The sequence below is a fragment of the Pongo abelii genome, chromosome 2 (genome assembly GCF_028885655.2).
Source record: "Pongo abelii isolate AG06213 chromosome 2, NHGRI_mPonAbe1-v2.0_pri, whole genome shotgun sequence".
In the NCBI taxonomy this organism is placed as follows: Eukaryota; Metazoa; Chordata; class Mammalia; order Primates; family Hominidae; genus Pongo; species Pongo abelii.
Window position 1 is genome coordinate 122,882,835 of NC_085928.1, and position 19,230 is coordinate 122,902,064.

The window sequence follows — 19,230 nt, forward strand, 5'->3', positions numbered from 1 at the left end:
ATGGATTTTGGTATCCTGGTGGGGTCCTGGAACCAATCCCCCATGGGTACTGAGGGATGACTGTACAATTGACCCTTGAATGGCACAGGTTTGAACTGTGCGGGCCCACTGATATGTGGATTTTCTCAATAAAAATTAAACTGGGTGCGACTGCCTCTCCTTTCACCTCCTCCAACTCTTCTGTCTCTGCCACCCTGAGACAGCAAGACCAACCCCTCCTATTCTCCTCCTCAGCCTACTCAATGTAAAGAAAAGGACGAAGACCTTCATGGTGATTCACTTCTACTTAATGTAATAGTAAATATATTTTCTCTTCCTTACGATTTTAAAAATAACATATCTTGGCCGGGCCTGGTGGCTCATGCCTGTGATCCCAGCACTTTGCGAGGTCAAGGTGGGCGGAGCACTTGAAGTCAGGAGTTTGAGACCAGCCTGGCCAACATGGCGAAACCCTGTCTCTACTAAAAATACAAAAAAAAATTAGCCAGGTGTGGTGGTGTACGCCTGTAATTCCAGCTACTCAGGAGGCTGAGGCACGAGAATTTCTTGAACCCAGGAGGCAGAGGTTGCAGTAAGCTGAGATCGTGCCACTGCACTCCAGCCAGGGTGACAGAGTTAAAACATCTCTTTTCTCTTGCTTTGTTGTAAGAATACAGTGCTAATATGTGCTAATCGACTGCTAATGTTATTGGTAAGCCTTTCAGTCAACAGTGGTGTATTAGTAGATAAGTTTTTAGGGAGTCAAAAGTTATATGGGGATCTTCTGCCCTCAAGTTGTTTAAGGGTTGGCCATATATATACATAAAAATTCTGTAAGTACATTTGCCAAGATTTTAAAACTTATCTCTGGTATTGGATATATTATGGGTATTTTTCTATTTGATTTTTTTTTCTATGATGAGTATTCTTTTGTATTAAAAGGAGATTTTTAATTAAAACAAAACATAGAGTAGCCTGCTGCAGAATGGAGCTCCCTTAGAAGCCCCGGTTTCAGATGTTGTGCAAGGGAGGCCAACTTTGTGTCTAGAGAGGTAAGTGCTACTCGATCTGCATTCAGGATCCCATTCAGGTCTGTGTCTGTGTGTGTGGGAGGCAGAGAGTATAGATAAATTATAGCAAATGAGGCACTTATTCACTGCTCCTTTGCCTTCTACTCAGAATCCTTCTGTTGGACAGTGGCATTTTCTTTGAAAACGATTTAAGAGATTATTCCTTTTGTATCTTGCACCCCTTGTTACCAACATGTTTACATGTTACTCAGTTCTGACAAATGGGATTTCCAGATTAACAATTTTTAACCATTGTGTAGAAATCATAGGGGAGGAAAAATATTTTTTTCTTTACTCTTCATAGTTCTGTCAACTAAAGAATGATGAAGTTCATAATTTGGAAAGGAGAGCTTTATTTCTCACAAACGGCCGCAGTCTGTAGGGTGGCCATTTTGACAGGCTGGGAAGCATAGTCTCTGGCCAGAAGCCAGAAACAGGCACTTCAAGGGTGGGAAGAATAAGACAAGGATTTATACTGAACAAGGTGGCCAAATATACATATTCAAGAAGCTATAGGAGGAATCATGAATATTTATGAAAGGAGAAATATGTACACGTGCAATTGAGCTTCATGCTGCTCCATGAGATCCATGTTCAAAAAAATGCAGCATTAGCATGATCCAGGGGTGGAGTTTTCAGCCCTCTGACATCAAAAGTTGAAGCAGAGGACACGAAAACCCTCACTGCACATCCTCCGTAGACTGGCCAGAACCACTCTCGTGGTCGGTGGTCTCTTATCAGGAATACCTGTCAGTTGCTTTGTTGAAACCACAAAAGGGTGGGGGAGCATCAGTGGGCTTGATTGAAATGGGGGTGGAGTTGTTTGAAAGGGCTAGTTTCTGTTTAGCCCTTAGGGAAGAAAGCCTAAGAGCAGTTAGAGAGGGAGTTGGACCTCCCATCCTGTCATGTCTGAGAACTCTGTTTTCAGGGTTTCTTTGAGGTCACCTTGGCTAACAGGGGTATCTGTTTACTTGGTTGGGGGTTCTAGAATTTTATTTTTATTTCTCAGTTCTTAGTTGGGATGGACCTCTGTAACAAAAGACAGATTAACAACAGAAAAACTGAAATTTAATACGTGTACATGTACATATCATGTATACATGAGAGGTACTCAGAGAAATGAGTAACTCTCAAAGAGGTGACAGGCTTCAGGCATAAATAATCATCTTCCTCTGAGATTAAGAAGGGTGAAGGGAAGGCAGATTTTGGGGAGGTATCCAGGAAAAGTACTGTAAACATTAGTAAGTTTCGATATGCAGATTTTTAAGTTTGTGCCTTCTCCATTGATGAGGCTGTATAGTTTAGTCATCCTTATTATCCTCCTGGTTCAGAGAATGGAGACTTGCTTTAAAAATGTAAATTTCCCTTACAAAAGGATAAATTCTTTGTTTTCAGAGCTGTTCTGGTGTCTGTAGTTTCTCAAAATAATCCTTATGCCAAAGAGGCATATTTTAGGGAGGCATATTCTGGTCTTCTATAATTATATTTTGGGATGGTATATTTTTGGTCTTCTACAGCATATTCTGTTACACAATTCTGAAAATCTTTCTTCCACTTCACTATTTCCTTTAGCAAAAATTACATGAGAAAAACTGATAGAGATTGCTTTGAAGGAACTTTTGTTCTAAAGCCAAGACCTACTTTGTTTGGAGGTAAAAGCTCTTATACATGCAATCATTAAAATGAGATCTATGTTTATTGGTGTGGAAAGATGTCTGTGATGTGTCTATTAGTTTACTAGTGCTGCATTAACAAAGTACCACAGACGAAGTGTGTTAAACAACAGAAATTCATTGTCTCACAGTTGTGGAGGCTGGAAGTCCAAAATCAAGTAATTGGTAGAGTTGGTGCCTTCTGAGCACCATGAGAGAAGGATGTGTTGGCTTGTAGATGATCATCTTCTCCCCATGTCTTCACTGCTGGTCTTAAACTCCTGGCCTCAAGTGATCTTTCTGCCTCAGCCTCCCAAAGTGCTGGAATTTACAGGTATGAACCACTATTCCTGGCCCAAATTTCCCCTTTTTATAAGAACACCAGTCATACTGGATTAGGGACCACCCTCAAGATCTTATTTATCTTGATTCCCTTTACAGAGACCCAATCTCCAAATAGCGTTCTATTCTAAGATACTGGGAATTAGGACTTCAGCATATGAATTTGGTGAAGGATACATTTCAACCATAACAATGTATTTCCCCCCTATTTTATTTTATTTTCATGGAAAAACCCTCATGTTTATTTGATTAAACAAAAATAAAATAAGCTGCATAGGAACAATTTTAAAAGTCCAAAGAGACACCAACTTTGTTTTAAGGCTGTAGTAGCTGATACAGCATCTCCTTGCTACCTCCTCCAGCCTTCTGTGTGGACCACAGTGATACATTCAGAAGCCTGTTAGCTAACACAGCAGTTTCTGAACACTTTTCCATTGGTTCTTCACGTGCTCATTGCCTGTCATGCCTGCGGCCTGCAATAGTAACATTTAAGATTTGAAATGTGAAAGCCAAGAGGAGGTTCCCCCCTATTTTAAAAGACATTGTTGTTATGAAAAATTTCAAATGTAAATACACTAGAGAAGATCATATTGAATTTCCATGTCCCCATCAACAGCTTTAGCTACCCCCAAAGCCAATATTGTTTCATCCTTGCTCTTTTACCCCCATTGGGTTATTTTGAACTATGTCCCAAGTATTAGAGATGATACATTCTAAAGTGATCAAAGGTTATACAATTGTATATAAGGGGTGATGTTTTTAAGATAAAATAATATACCTCTGTGTGTATACATATAAATTAAAAGAGTCAGAATAATACCAGAATGTTAACAGCACTTATCTCCAGGAAGTGGGATGACAGGTAACTTTACTTCCTTCTTTATAACTGTTTTTACTGTCTGATTTTTTTAGGATGGTTGTTGATGGAATGAGCCAGCCTTTTGTAATCGGAAAGCAAAACCAAAAAAGCTGGTTTCCAGATGGCGAGAATGGGTGGGCTGAGGGACAGTGGAAAGGAAGAAACCTTCTCATTGTTGTTTTCTAAGGCAGGAGATAGTTTTTTGCTTCTAGAATATGTGAAAGAAATACGAGGAAGTCCACAGGAGCATGTGTCAGAGTGTAAAGGGTGCTGAAGTGGAGCTGGAGGACTAATGGTGAGTTGTGCCTTGCCAGGAAAGTGAAGCTGTGACTTTGGCACAGTCTTTCAGCTTCTCTGAACTCAGGTTTCCTGCCTGCCAAGAGGCAGACTTGACAGACCCGTAAGATAAGTTGTGTTATGATCTCACATTTCTTGAGGATCTCAGTAACGGTTTCCTCCTAAGGAGTTTGTAAAGATAAAATTTGCATTTTATGTTTGTGCAGTGTGGTGTTACTATTGGGAGTGGTAAGGCAATGATTGTAGAAAAGCCAAAGGTGAAGAAATGACAGAAAGGAATCAGTTTCTTGGAACTGCAGAAGGCTTATCTCCCCCCATCTTCAGAAAGTGTCTTTTGAGTGTGTAGGTGCAATTCAGAATTTCGCATTTACCTTTTGCCCTCAACAGCATGGGCTGGTTTAGAGACAATGCTGAGATTTCTTGATACCAACTCAAACCATGGAAGGACCAGAAAAAGCTTTGGATGTTCGAAGTCTTTGGGTTGTCCTTTCAACCACTCTTTTGTTCCATCCCTCTCATCTCACATGATAAAGGTAGAGTGTCAAATTGTTGAACTTCAAAATGCCATTAGCCTGTCCTGCCTTTCAGGGGCAAGGGTGGACAGAAAAACCTGGGATCATGGCTTAAGTCACTTAGTGATGGTCAGCCTCAATAATGACACCATGAAGTCCAAAGCAAAGTAAATATGAATCCAGAAACCAGGTAAATATCTGGAAATAATGAATGCATCTCTTCTGCCAATTTCCTGAAAGGGAGAATAGATTCTATTACCAAAAAGATTAGTACAACCTTCCAACCGGCCAGTTAGATCTGCTTATGAAGCAGTCTTCAACTTGGAAGTGGAAATAGGATGTCTACACTTACACACCTTTGAAAGGAAAGCAGACTATTACGCCGTTAGGCATAAAAAAATGACTTCGGGCCTGAGACTCCCCTCCTACCCAGAGTTGGGGGCAAGGTGCAGCTATGGGTGTGAGCAAGGGTAATCCTGCTCCCATCCTGGAAGGCTGGAAACTCCATTCTTTCTACTAGAGGCACCAGTCAGAGGTCTGGGGAAGCTCTTTCTGTCCCCTTTGGTAACACTAACAGGGACCAGTAGAGGCTCCAGAGGCAGGAGATGAACCAAGCAAATCAAAATAGTACCACAATGGCTCTGAAATTAGATTGTCATTGGAACCACAGCCCATACAAGCAGGCCAGGACCTATGTTCTAAACTTAAACATAAGACTCCCAGCCTAAAAAAGAAAAAAATCAAATGGGACCCAGAGTCCCCTAACATAATAACCAAAATATCTAAGATAGAATTGAAAATCATCAGTCATGTCGAGAACCAGGACAATCACATGAGTGAGAAAAGATCTTATCTGACACCGAAACTGAGAGTGAATAAAAATGTTAGTTTCACTGGAAAACAGCCATGCCCATTTTTTTATTCACTGCCTCTGGCTGCTTTCAAGCTACAGTGGCAGAGTTGAGTAGTTGCCACAAAGAACATATGGTCTGCAAAACCTAAAGTGTTTACTATGTGGCCCTTTACAGAAGTCTGCAGACTCCTGCAGTCAGCTCATTGATGACCTAGTGGTTACTGTTTCTGAGATCCTGCTGCCTTCTGTTTACCTTTTTTTTGTTTGTTTGTTTCCTTTGGTTTATAGTGTACAGTGTGATATTCCTTATATTGGTTTCTCCCTTCTCTTTCTGTATCTTTTTCGTTTCTTCTTCTTCCTTGTAACATTGTCATCTGTTTAGCCAGCACCCTCTCCCCGTTGGAGCTGGATCCCTCTTCCTTCCGCTCATCTTGTCCGTTATTGCCACCATCACTCTCTTAGCCCTGCTGAGAGAATGTGTTTTTGGAAGTTCTGTATGCTAGATGGGGGTTTTCTTTCTCCGCTCACCAAAACGGGCTTAACAGATACTTGGCAGTCAGGAACTGTTTGGGACTGTCCTACACAGGATTGTGTTTGTGGGTATGAGGAGCAGTGTCCCAAGGGGCTCAGGACCTTGCCTAAAGGGAACGCTTGGAGGGCTATCATTTTAGGTGTATGTTGTGCCAGGAGGTATAGAACAAGAAACATAGGCTGGGAATTATAGGGCAAAGGTAGAATGTCAGGTAGGAAAAGTCAGCAGCTCATTGAGAGAAGACAAAATTGTTCAGGTATGAGACCAGGACTGACTGTGCCCCAACACTCAGATGTCTGGAGAAGGGGGTTGTGGATTGGAAAGCCAGCTCTCCACATATCAACTTATAATTTGTTAATAAGGCAAGGCTGACTTAATTGTTTGCCACTGTGAGGAAGAACACCACCCCCACAGGGCACTGGCTCTGTCTCCAAATGGGGAAGGCAAGGTCAGAATTTATCAAGAACTGGAAGTTTGGTATACAATGTGGAGACTTGATTAGGATTAAGATTAAGAATCAAGATTTAACAGTTCAGGATTAGTGAAAACAACAAGGCAAGGTTTTTGAGGCAAGGCATTCAAAGACTTTTAGAGGGCAGAGTGTTGATGGTTTTTATTAAAGAGTTGACGAACATTTGGGGAAGTTCCTATAATGAATCATAAAACCATTTCTGGGATGGAGTCCCCTGGAAAATTAAAGTAATGCTCCTGAGAGTAGTGGAATAGGATAGTAAAACCATGTTAAGGCAGACAGTAAGCTGTTTGTGTGTGTGCAGTTTTGGTTTAAAGATCCATAAAGCGGCCGGGCATGGTGGGTAACACTTGTAATCCCAGCACTTTGTGAGGCTGCAGCAGGTGGATCACCTGAGGTCAGGAGTTCAAGACCAGCCTGACCAACATGGAGAAAACCTGTCTCTACTAAACATACAAAATTAGCCAGGCGTGGTGGTGCATACCTGTAATCCCAGCTACTCGGGAGCTGAGTCAGGAGAATCACTCAAACCCAGGAGGCGAGGCGGAGGTTGCGGTGAGCCGAGGTCACGCTAGTGCACTCCAGCCTGGTCGATAAAGATTGAAACTCCGTCTAAAAAAAAAAAAAATCCTTGAAGCACAGCTTTAAAGCTTAGGTGAGGACAGTGGCCAAGTGAAAAAGTGCCTACATTAACCAAGGACTGATCCCCTGACTGAGAGGGGAACTTAGCAGGGACTCAGGAATTCCACCAGACTGAAGAGAAATGCCAAACCAAGGCCATCTTGTATGTGGCATCAAATTGTTCGGTCTCCTTCCAAGCCAGACAGATTGAGTTATTGAAGGCACTGGGGCACCGGTTGAGGCTCTGCCAACAAGACAAGCAGCTTTGGTTTCTTTAGGATTAGGAATGTTTGTTTAGGAGCTGCTTCATGCTGAGCTTTTTGAGAGTAATGGAGGAGTGACTGAAGTTGTCAAATTTGTGGTCACCTGACCCATCAGGATTGGACTTTGCAGGTGCCTCTGAAACCTGCACAGGGTTTACAGCTCAGAAAAATCCGAAGCAGTCAAGACAAATGAGGCCCTTATCTTCTTGCTGTCTCCTGCAGCCCTCGCTTTAGCCAGATTTAAACTTGTTGAGCTAGATATCATTGGGTTTTGATCTTTGCATCTTCGTTTCAGCTTTTTTGACTTGTTTTTTCTTTTTCTGCAGCCACTGATGCTATTAACATTAACTGCTATGATTTGATTTTGTAATGCATGTGTTATTGTTTGTAGTGTAAGAAACAGGCCATAGGATTTTTATTCCCTCTCTGAGAAGTTTCTTATCTGTGAAGTTCAACTTGACCTACATTTCTTCTCTTTTACAACCTCAGAGTTGATATTTTCAGGTGGTTGTATCTCTGAATTTTAATTTGGGGCTCTGTTTTTGTGCCCATGTTACAACATCACGATGTCCTGATTGTGGAAGCTAAATTCCAGAAAGAAACGAAATTTGTGCTTTTTTGTTTGTTTGTTTTTAAACAATCATGGATGATTAATGTTGGTGTGCCTTGGAGGAAGTATTTGGGGTTGTAATTTGAAACTTCGTAATTAAAGTAAATGGTTCAACATTTTCTTAAAGGCTGGGAGATGTAGGTGAGTCTGTTTGTTGATGGTTGGGCTTTGCTCCTTTGTTGATAAACTGGTAGGCACCTTGAAGGGGAGAAGGAACCCTCTGTAAGAATTTGCTGTTGGTATTTTTGGTGCATTCAGCCTTTCGGTACCACATTTATCATCTCACATGTGCCCTTAATTAAAATGAGAGAGAGATGGACGTAGCTAAAACTTGTTCTTTGGAAGTCTGATGAAGAGTCTTCATCAGTGCCTCCCAGTCTTAGCAAGTGTTAGAGCAGTAATAACTGTGATGCACAGCTCCAAGGCTAGAAATCCTACATTGCTTTCAGGGTTCAATCAACTTCTTTTGGATTCTGATGAAGCTAATGTAAAGTGAAGATTGGCATCGATTGTGTCATTAAAGACTAGAGTTCTGTTTCACATCTCATGGAAAATGAGAAGAAAACAAATCTTTAGGAGGTGTCTACTGTGTGCCAATCACTGTAGAGCTTGTATTATTTTTAGCATTCAGTTTCTCAAGAAAGAAGTCAAAAGCCATGAGGTGCCTGGTTACTGATGTGTCTCTAGCAAAGGGTTACTCAAGGGGGCACTGTTAGCATTTTAAACGGCAGCGTTCTTTGTTGTACAGAACTGTGCCCCGATTCAAGAGACATTTAGCACTCCTGGGCCCTATGCTTTCAGTGCCATAGTTCTTCCCCAGTCATCATAACTGCCAAACCCACCCACTGCCTTTAAAGGCTACCTGCCCTTGCTGTTGGCAATAGGCTCTCAGTAAATACTGATGAATGCTTTTTATTTTGTTTGTTTATGTATGTATTTATTTTGAGACAGGATCTCATGCTGTCGCCCAGACTGGAGTGTAGCGGTGTGGTCACAGCTCACTGCAGCCCCCACCCCCTGGGCTCAAGAGACCCTCCCATCTCAGCCTCCTGAGTAGCTAGGACCACAGGTGCACCACCATGCCTGGCTAACTTTGTTTTTTGTTGTTGTTGTTGTTTGTTTGTTTTTGTTGTTTTTTTTTTTTTGGTAGGGATGTGGTTTTGTTATGTTGGCCAGGCTGGTCTCGAACTCCTGGCCTCAAGTGATCTGCCCTCCTTGGCCTCCCAAAGTGCTGGGATTACAGGCGTGAGTTGCCACGCCTGGCCTGAATGCTTTTTTAGAGAGCTAGTGTGTGGATTCCATCTCTGAGCACGTGCATCTGTTGTAATAGAGAAGAATATTCTCTAAGCCGGTTTCATGTTTTTATTATCTAAGATTTTCATAATGTCTTCTGTTTATGAAATAATAATTATTCTGTACTATATAATTGGAATATAGTTCTTTTTGTTGATTAAAAATGAATATATACCATATATTTTATGGCTTGATTTTATTCACCTTTTCTCTTAAGGTGAATAAAATCTTAAGATTATGGCATCATTTATAATAATAAAAACATAATGCATCATGTTTCATCATGATTTCTTCTTTCTTTTCAGTACATTTTTCTAAGACAGGATTTTATGGTAGGAATTTACAGAAATGCTGACTACAAATAGCTCGAAATCCATTTCTCCCTAACTGTTAGCATTTATACATATAAATGTCAGAGAATACATAGACATTTTATCTTGTTTGAAGTTAAATTTAACTAGTTGGCAGTATTTCTTGGCAAACTGATAATGGAGGTATTATCTGTTACTAAATCTTCAGCCATATTATGTTCATCAAGTATTCTGTAGAGTGTCATAAGTGGATTCTCTTGCACTTCTGTGAGAGGAGGGAGACTTGGATTCATTCATTCAATAGGTAGGTACTTACAGTACTTAGGATACATCAGCAAACAACACAGATAATGATTCCTGCTTGCACACTAGCATAAATGAATATAATAAGGAAATTACAAGTTAGTTTGGAAGGAGGTAAATGCTGTGGAGAATAATAAGGTTGGTAAGGAAGATAGGTGTGTCTGGGGTTGGGCTGGAGGTGCAATTTTTATTTTTTAATTTTTAGTTTTTGTTTTTTATTTTTTGGAGACTGAGTCTTGCTCTATCGCCCAGGCTGGAGTGCAGTGGCGCGATCTCAGCTTACTGCAACTTTTGCCTCCTGGGTTAAAGCGATTCTCCTACCTCAGCCTCCCGAGTAGCTGGGATTACAGGTGCCCGCCATCACACCTGGCTTATTTTTGTGTTTTTTAGTAGAGACGGGGTTTCACCACATTGGCGAGGCTGGTTTTGAACTCCTGACCTCAAGTGATCCACCCGCCTTAGCCTCCCAAAGTGTTGGGATTACAGGCGTGAGCCACTGTGCCCGGCCTGGAGGTGCAATTTTAAATGAAGTGGTTTAGGAAGATTTCTCAGGAAGGTGACTTTTATTATTTTATTTTATTTATTTATTTTTGAGATGACGTCTCACTCTGTCACCCAGGCTGGAGCACAGTGATGCCATCTCAGCTCACTGCAACCTCTGCCTCCTGGATTCAAGCGATTCTCCCCCCTCAGCCTCCTGAGTAGCTGGGACTACAGGCGCCCACCACCACAGCTGGCTAGGTTTTGTATTTTTAGTAGAGATGGGGTTTCACCATGTTGGCCAGGCTGGTCTCGAACTCCTGACCTCAGGTGTTCCACCCGCCTCCCTAAGTGCTGGGATTACAGGCATGAGCCACTGCACCCGGCTAAAAAGGTGACTTTTAAACAAGGACCTGAAGAAGAAATGAGTACTTATTGAGCTCTTCTTATTTCTAGGCACTGTTTTAGGAGCCAGAATGGCTAGGTAGATCCTCTGTAATCTGCAAAAAACAATTTGCATGGCCAGATTATGGATGTGTACACTAAGATGAGAATGCTCAAACCACATCTGTGGAACATGTCTATTAACAATAATCTTTTTTAAAAACATCATTTTGAAGTAATTGCCAATAGCAGGTATTTGTTTCAAAAGGAAAGAGAAAAAAGGCTGAGCAAAAAAGAAATGAGCTTTGTGTCCAAGTCCAGCAGTCCTTACAGAATTATTGCTTCTTCCCACTGGTGACATCATGGTGACAAGGATCCTCCAGGGATGACAGTGACAAAGTAGGAGATGTTGCTTCAAATAAAAACAGCTTTTGTGGAGAAGATTAAAAAACAGCGGACCAGAGAACAGGAATTTACTCCTGCTTCTGATGTCAATGGGCTTTGTGACCTTGGGCAGGTTGCTTGAGCTCCTCCACTTCTTAGACCCGCTAATTATTTGTTAGACATGGTGCCTAAGCACTTTATGTACATCATCCTGTTTAATGGGATGTTGTAAAACATGAGGAGGATGAACTTCACAAGATAACCATTAAAGTCTTTTTCTAGATCTTGTGTTCCTTTCTTTTTGATTTGTTAGTTCAAAGACATAATTAGACTACTGTTTGTCTTGTGATAAGCTTATGAATTGAAGCCAGCCCACAAGATATGATTATTTGTCATAGCTTAAGCCATGGAGTAGGACTGGATCTAGAACTCCTGGTTTTTCTCTTCGTGACATCTCTCCTGGTGTTAAGAAGGTCATGTCCTGTTTAGCATTTTTTTTTTTTTTTGGCAAGTGAGCAAAGGGGGCTCAGCACTGGTTTCATTGTGATCTCATTTGTACAAACACCAGCCCCAGATTTCCCTTCCACTTCGTGAACTCTGAACAGGACTAGCAAAGAGTTAAGGATTGGAGCTGGAGGAAAAGCAAGGAGGGAAAGCCACAGTGTGCCTGCTGTCTCAGATAACCTTCCACAGAAAAAGAACTCTAAAGGTGGTTGCAAGGACTGCTTTCAATGTATTTATTATTGACTTACCTCCAGAAGATCTGTAAAATGATATACCCAGATGGCCCTAATGGCCCCTTATAGCTTTAAAGTTCAAAAATTCTCTTTTGATTAGAGTGCCTTTGGATAAATTTGCCTTGACAGATTTCACCCAGGATTGAGTATTTATCAAAAGACGAATGTGCACCAAACACGCTGAGTTGACCCTCACCTAGTTTTACCCACTTCTGTGGTTTATCTGCCGCCTCCCCAGCCTGTTGAAAAAAGAACTTCTGCCCCTCACCTCCTTACTGTCTTCTTGTTTTGTAGATGATGAACCAGGTGGAAGGGCAGCAGAAGAACCTTGTGCACGCCATTGAGTCCCTGCCGGGGTCCGGCCCCCTCACTGCCTTGGACCAGGACCTGCTGCTCCTGAAAGCTACCTCTGCTGCCACCCTCAGCTGCCTTGGGGAGTGCCTCAACTTGTTACAGCAGAGTGTGCACCAGGCGGGCCAGCCCAGCCAGAAGCCAGGGGCCTCGGGTAAGACCCCCAGGGGCTTGTCCATGTTTGGGATGAGTACACACACTACGCGTGTGTGTCCCACTGTCTTCCTCCTTTAATTCTATCCATTTCTCTACGATCCATCCATCTATCCTTATATCCAAGTATTTCTACTGCCCTTCGTCTCTACTGTTTGGGATATATTTTTATGTTACAAGTTACAAATGTAACGTTTTATGAAAAATGTAATTCTGCATTCATCTCTCCTGCCCTTTCTCTACTGTTTGGGATATGTTTTTATTTTAGAAGTTAAAAATGTAACATTTTATGAAAAATGTAACTAATGTATTTACAGAAATACTATGGAACACCTTTCAGACTTGCTGGCACCACATTATAAGTCTCATTCCACTCATGACGTTTGCACTCAGCATTCTGTGTGGTTTTTTTTTTTTTTTTTTTTTTTTTGAAGATTCATTTAATTCCATTCAGTGGGTACCTTAAAATGACAAAATGGACATGGAACCTTTCAAATGTAAATAAAAGCAGAGAACATAGTAAAGAAACCCTATGGGTCCATTAATGAGCTTTGGCAATTTTTAACATTTTGCCAATTCTCCCACTTTTTATTTTTTGAGTCAAAGTCTCATTCTGTTGCCCAGGCTGGAGTGCAGTGGCACAATCTCGGCTCACTACAGTCTCCGCTTCCTGGGTTCAAGAGATTCTCCTGCCTCAGCCTCCCAAATAGTGCCCTCCACCACGCCCACATTTTATGTTTTCAGTAGAGACGGGGTTTCACCATGTTGGTCAGGCTGGTCTAGAACTCCTGACCTCTGGTAATCCACCTGTCTCAGCCTCCCAGAATGCTGGGATTATAGGTGTGAGCCACTGTGCCTGGCCCCACTTCTTATTTTTATTTTTGGCTTGAACATTTTAAGGCAAAAGCTCCCCATTCTATCTTTTCTTTTCTTTTTTTTTATTATTATACTTTAAGTTTTAGGGTACATGTGCACAATGTGCAGGTTTGTTACATATGTATACATGTGCCATGTTGGTGTGCTGTACCCATTGACTGGTCATTTAGCATTAGGTATATCTCCTAATGCTATCCCTCCCCCCTCCCCCCACCCCACAACAGGCCCCGGTGTGTGATGTTCCCCTTCCTGTGTCCATGTGTTCTCATTGTTCAATTCCCACCTATGAGTGAGAACATGCGGTGTTTGGTTTTTTGTCCTTGCGATAGTTTGCTGAGAATGATGATTTTTTTTTTTTTTTTGAGACGGAGTTTTTGCTCTTGTTGTCCAGGCTGGAGTGCAATGGTGCAATCTTGGCTTACTGCATCCTCTACCTCCCGGGTTCAAGCGATTCTCTTGCCTCAGCCTCTCGAGTAGCTGGAATTACAGGCATGCCACCACCACACCCGGCTAATTTTGTATTTTTAGTTAGAGGCGGGGTTTCTCCACGTTGTTCAGGCTGGTCTTGAACTCCCAACCTCAGGTGATCCTCCTGCCTCAGCCTCCCAAAGTGCTGGGATTACAGGCCTCAGCATTCTGTTTTTAAGATCCATTGGCAGGCAGCATCTGGTCCATTATTTCTGTGGTGTTGGGGCCACCACATTATACCCAGCAACTCTCGGATGACATATAACGCACATTGCCTCCAGCTCTCTGCCCCACTCACCTCGCTGCAGTAAACATCCTCATGCCTGTCCCTTCATGAGGATACCTCTAGAATACACACCAGGAGTATTTCTAGTTCTTAATCAAGAAGCCAGAGATAATACTGCATTCCCTTGAGATGCCTCTGTCCTTTTGGAGGAGGGTTTAATCAATGAGCAGATATAAAGATATTTGTGAAGATTAAGATAAAGGTAAAAATAACTTGAGACTGGTTATGTCACATATAATTATAAAGTATTATAATTAAAAGAATAACAGCAACCTTATTGTGCTTTGTTGCCCAGGGGTCACTTAATTAATGAAGGAATGAGGCAAGTTAGGTGATAGGAAGTAAAGCCAGACTATGAGTGATAGTCTTTATATTTCATGCTTTCCCCAGCTGCCCTTTGCCCTTTGTTTCACTGAAGCATGAAAGGGACAGTTGGTTTTTCAGAGTAGCTTGTGTGGGGGTAATTTGGTTTTCTTTTTGTAAAACCCACCATCATTTACTGAACTTGGCCTTTGCTACATGTTTTCTGAAATCTTTCCAAAGTAGGTATGATTATGCTCATTGTTCAGATGATATGCTGGGACACAGAACGATTAAACGACTTGCCTAAGACTACCCAGCTAAGTGGCAGAACGAAGGCAGAACCAGGCTCTTTCTGCTGTGGCAGGCGTCTTCCCGGCCTGGGGTTCTTTGTTGAATCCAGAACAACCACTCAGTGGGCTCAGTCCCCCAAACTGAGGCTGGGAACAGTGTCTTGTGAGCATTATAATTCTCTCAAGGCAGATGTATACATGTTTTTAAAAAATAATTTCAGACTTAAGAAAAGTTGCAAGAATAGCATGAAAAATGCTCGTATATCCCTCTTCAAATTCCCCAAACAGTAACATGTTATGATGTTTGCTTCATCTTTTCCTTATATTTACGTATTATAATTTTCTAACCACTTAAGAGTAAGTTGCAGGCATGATGTCCCTTCACTGTTCAATACTTCAGTGTGTATTTCTTTTAAAAAAAGGACACTCTTCTCTAAAGACAGCACAATGATCGAAGTCAGTAAATTAACGAGGATAGTCCTCTTTGCTGGTTACCCCATTGATAGCCTTTATAGCAAAATAAAACAATTTGGGTGCAGAATCCAGTCTAGGAGATTTGCGCATATTCAAGCTGGAGCAAAGGCACCCAAACTTGCTTTTCTACCTTTCCTCTTGCTTCTCAGCTTTAAGAATGAATCTCAAATGCAGAAGCTCAATGAGGCTTTTGACATTTTCTGATCTGGAAGGAGCCTCAGTGACCCCCACTGAGGCCTGGGCACAAATTTGGAGTGAGACTGGAGACTTCAAAGTTTCTGTGGTCTCTTTTGCCCTGTATTGTAACTTGCAGCTTCTGCAACATAATAGGCTGGTTCCAAGAATCTTTCACTAGTAAATACAAGCTTGAATCATTTTCTTATTCCTAAAATTAATCCCTCTTGAAGAAAATATTTCTTCAGGGCTTCCTAGAAAATTCGTTTTTTTTTCTTCCTAATTTTCACTGGCTCTCTGGCATTTTTAAGGGCCCAGAGGAACAAAGCTCAAATGGATGCATTTCAGAGGTGGTGACAGGTTGAAATGGAAATTATTGGGAAAAGGGGAGACCAAGAAGTGTCCCTGAAATTATGTCACATTAGGTGCTACCTGCTTCATGTCCTCCGTGTGCTCTGTCTCCCAGCCTTGACTCTCACTGGCCCACTCTCCTTATTTTCTTTCTTTCTTTCCTTTTTTTTTTTTCTGAGACAGAGTCTCGCTCTGTCACCCAGGGTGGAGTGCAGTGAGGTGATCTCGGCTCACTGCAACCTCCGCTTCCCAGGTTCAGGGAATCAGTTCACCTGCCTCAGCCTCCCGAGTAGCTGGGATTACAGGTGCCCACCACACCTGGCTAATTTTTGTATTTTTAGGAAGGACTGGGTTTCTCCATGTTGCCCAGGCTGGTCTCAAACTCCTGACCTCAGGTGATCCATCCGCCTTGGCCTCCCAAAGTGCTGGGATTACAGGCATGAGCCACTGTGCCTGGCTAGCCCACTCTCCTTCTTTTGGGCTGTTTTCATCAAGAAACTTAGCTGAAAGTTGGAGAATAGAGCATGAAGCATCACGATGACTACTTTGTTTCCTTGTCATCTTACCCTTTTTGCATGTCATATTCCATGTAACACAGCCCCTGAAGTTTTAAAACAACCTACTGTGTGTCTTAAATCTATGCTACACGTTGGGGGAAAATAGAATTACTTCTTGTAGGAAAAACATCATAGTTGCCTGCAGTTAAAATACAATTCCAGAATCTCAAGCTAGTGGGATAAGAGAATAGAGAATACGTTGGCCCTGGGAGTGCTGCCACAAAATGTGTTTGTTTAGACACTTGGGGCTCTCAGGGTTGATAGTTGCTATAGCAGCTGCCTGACACACATTGATAAAAATATAATGGTTATGTCTAAGAAGTGCCAGGTTGGGCTGATGGAAATCAAAATCTCATTAAAGTGAAACTCTGGCATGGTTTCATTTCAGTGTTCGATGGGCAGGAAGGCCTGTCTTACCTGAAGCATACCAAATACCCATACAGATTGTTCCTGCCTGATGGCTCTTTGCCTTCTGATCCTTGCACTGTTTTTTTTTTTTTTTCCTTCTGTCCCTTTTCTGAATAAAAAATGATTTATGATCTTGTGTATTTCATCTTGTATAGCATTTAATTGTGTCTTCTGGGATATATGTTTGCTTTGGAGCCTTTGTCTCCAAATGTTGCTCATTACGCTGTTTTTGTTTCAAACACACTGAGCAACCAGACTGAAGTCTGAGAATACTTCAGTATTCATCTGCCTCGTATCTATCCATTTGGGCTCCCAGACCTGTTTCTGATGTTATTATCTCCAAGATACACTGGGTCTGAAGTGCTTAACTTCCATTTATAGAGAGATGTGTAATTAAAATTAAGAAAGTAATTTGGCCAGGCATGGTGGCTCACGCCTGTATTCTCAGCACTTTGGGAGGCTGGGGCGGGTGGATCACTTGAGGACAGGAGTTTGACCAGCCTTACCAACATGATGAGACCCCGTCTCTACTAAAAATACAAAAATTATCCGGGTGTGGTGGCAGGCACCTGTAATCTCAGCTACTCAGGAGGCTGAGACAGGAGATTCGTTTGAACCCTGGAGGCGGAGGTTGCAGTGAGCCAAGATCGCACCACTGCATTCCAGCCTGGGGGACAGAGCAACACTCTGTCTAGAAAAAAAAAAAAACCAATGTGGTTTTTCGGTCAAGACTTAAATTACGCAGCTCTTTTACCATTCCTGGTGGCTCCTAAATCTACTTCAGCAGCTTGATGAAGGCAAACAGTTGCTGGACTGGGGACTGGGTATCTGTTTTCTGCCGCCTAGATGTGTGCCTTCCCCGTGCTATGGGGAAGAGGCAGGCAGAACCACGCTCAGAACTGGAAAAGGTTGTGCTCTTTGGGAGCCTGGGCTTTACGTGGGTTTCAAATGTGGGAGGGGAACTGGGCCTAGAAAGTGATTCAAGGGTACAGAGTACTCTGCCCTCTGTGCTTCTGGTTGGTTTGCTGTTTGCTTGCAAGCCTTAATCTGGGTAACATAGTTTGAGTTTGGGCAGATGCCTGTAACTAGACAAGCTCATTCTAGTGCCAGGTAAGAGCTGCACATTAACAGCATGATGGTGTAAAACAGGCTTGGGGAAGGACACTGGAGTCATAGCTGCCAGAGCAAGTGACAATGGAGCCTTGGCAGAATGCAGTAGATGACACAGGTGCCCGTGAACACAAATGAGGACAAAAGATCAAGAGAATATATTTGAGAGGAGAAGAACCAGAGCAGAATTTAATATACTTTCCTTAACTCATCCTTGCAATAACTCTTCATCCTCTTAAAAGATTTGTGGGGAGTGTCAGTTAATAAGCCAGTTGCATTGGTCTACCCATTTTGGGGTTTGGCCAAAAGGGCCAAATAAGTGAGACTGTTATAAGGACCCTTGGCTCTTCTGGCTGTTTGCCTTCTTCCTTTTGCGGTGCTTTACGTTTTTCTGGAGACCTCTTCAGACTTGCATTTTTCATCGCTTTTCCACCACTCAGGGACTTCCTTTGCTTTCTTTGTCTCTTATACTTTCTTTCCTGACACCTACTGGTTTTGGTGAAGCTTTGCCCCACTTATAGTCACCTTTCTTTATTTTATGATTAAAAGCTAAGATAGAAATGTGATAATTCAGTAAATAGGTGTATTAGTTCATTTTCACAAGACTGGGCAATTTACAAAAGAAAGGGGTTTATTGGACTTACAATTCCACATGGCTAAGGAGGGCTCACAATTATGGCAAAAAGCCAGGAGAAGCAAGTCACATCTTACGTGGATGGCAGCAGGCGAAGAGAGAGCTCGTGCAGAGAAACCTCCGTTTTTAAAACCATCAGATCTCGTGAGACACATTCACCATCATGAGAACAGCATGGGATAGACCTGCCGCATGATTCAGTCATACCCCACCAGGTCTCTCCCACAACATGTGAGAATTATGGGAGGTACAAGATGAGATTTGGGTGGGGACACAGAGCCAAACCATATCAATAGGATATCAGGAGAAGAGGAAAAACTAGCATTGTAGAATATTTCAGATAAGTGGGTTTTTATTTTTATTTTTTATTTTTTTACAACTGTCTAAACAGAGTTTTTGAGTGCCAGCTTCTTCCTAAAGAAAGCAATTAGAGGCTGGGCACAGTGGCTCACACCTGTAATCCCAGCACTTTGGAAGGCCAAGGTGGATGGATTACGAGGTCAAGAGATCAAGACCATCCAGGCCAACATGGTGAAACTCCATCTCTACTAAAAATACAAAAATTAGCTGGGTGTGGTGGCACGTGCCTGTAGTCCCAGCTACTTGGGAGGCTGAGGCAGGAGAATCACTTGAACCCAGGAGGTGGAGGTTGCAGTGAGCCGAGATTGTGCCACTGCACTCCAGCCTGGTGACAGAGTGAGACTCCGTCTCAAAAAATAAAAAGAAAAAGAAAAGAAAACAGTTAGATACCAAGTCCCTGGCTTTCCACTGGGAATATGTCTTATGGTTTCAAGTGAAAATTCAATCTTTTTGTGAATTTCAATCTTATTCTATTTTGGAA

At 42.1% G+C, this 19,230-nt stretch overlaps 1 protein-coding gene across 5 annotated transcripts in view; it reads left to right on the forward strand.

Moving 5' to 3' along the window:
* OSBPL10 (oxysterol binding protein like 10) overlaps positions 1–19,230 on the forward strand; it is a 412,361-nt gene that overhangs the window by 312,839 nt on the left and 80,292 nt on the right. For all 5 annotated transcript variants that reach the window (XM_063722157.1, XM_024244956.3, XM_024244955.3 and 2 more), the window contains one exon: positions 12,249–12,459. In XM_063722157.1, coding sequence (XP_063578227.1) covers positions 12,249–12,459 — 211 coding nt within the window. The remainder of the gene's footprint in view (positions 1–12,248; positions 12,460–19,230) is intronic.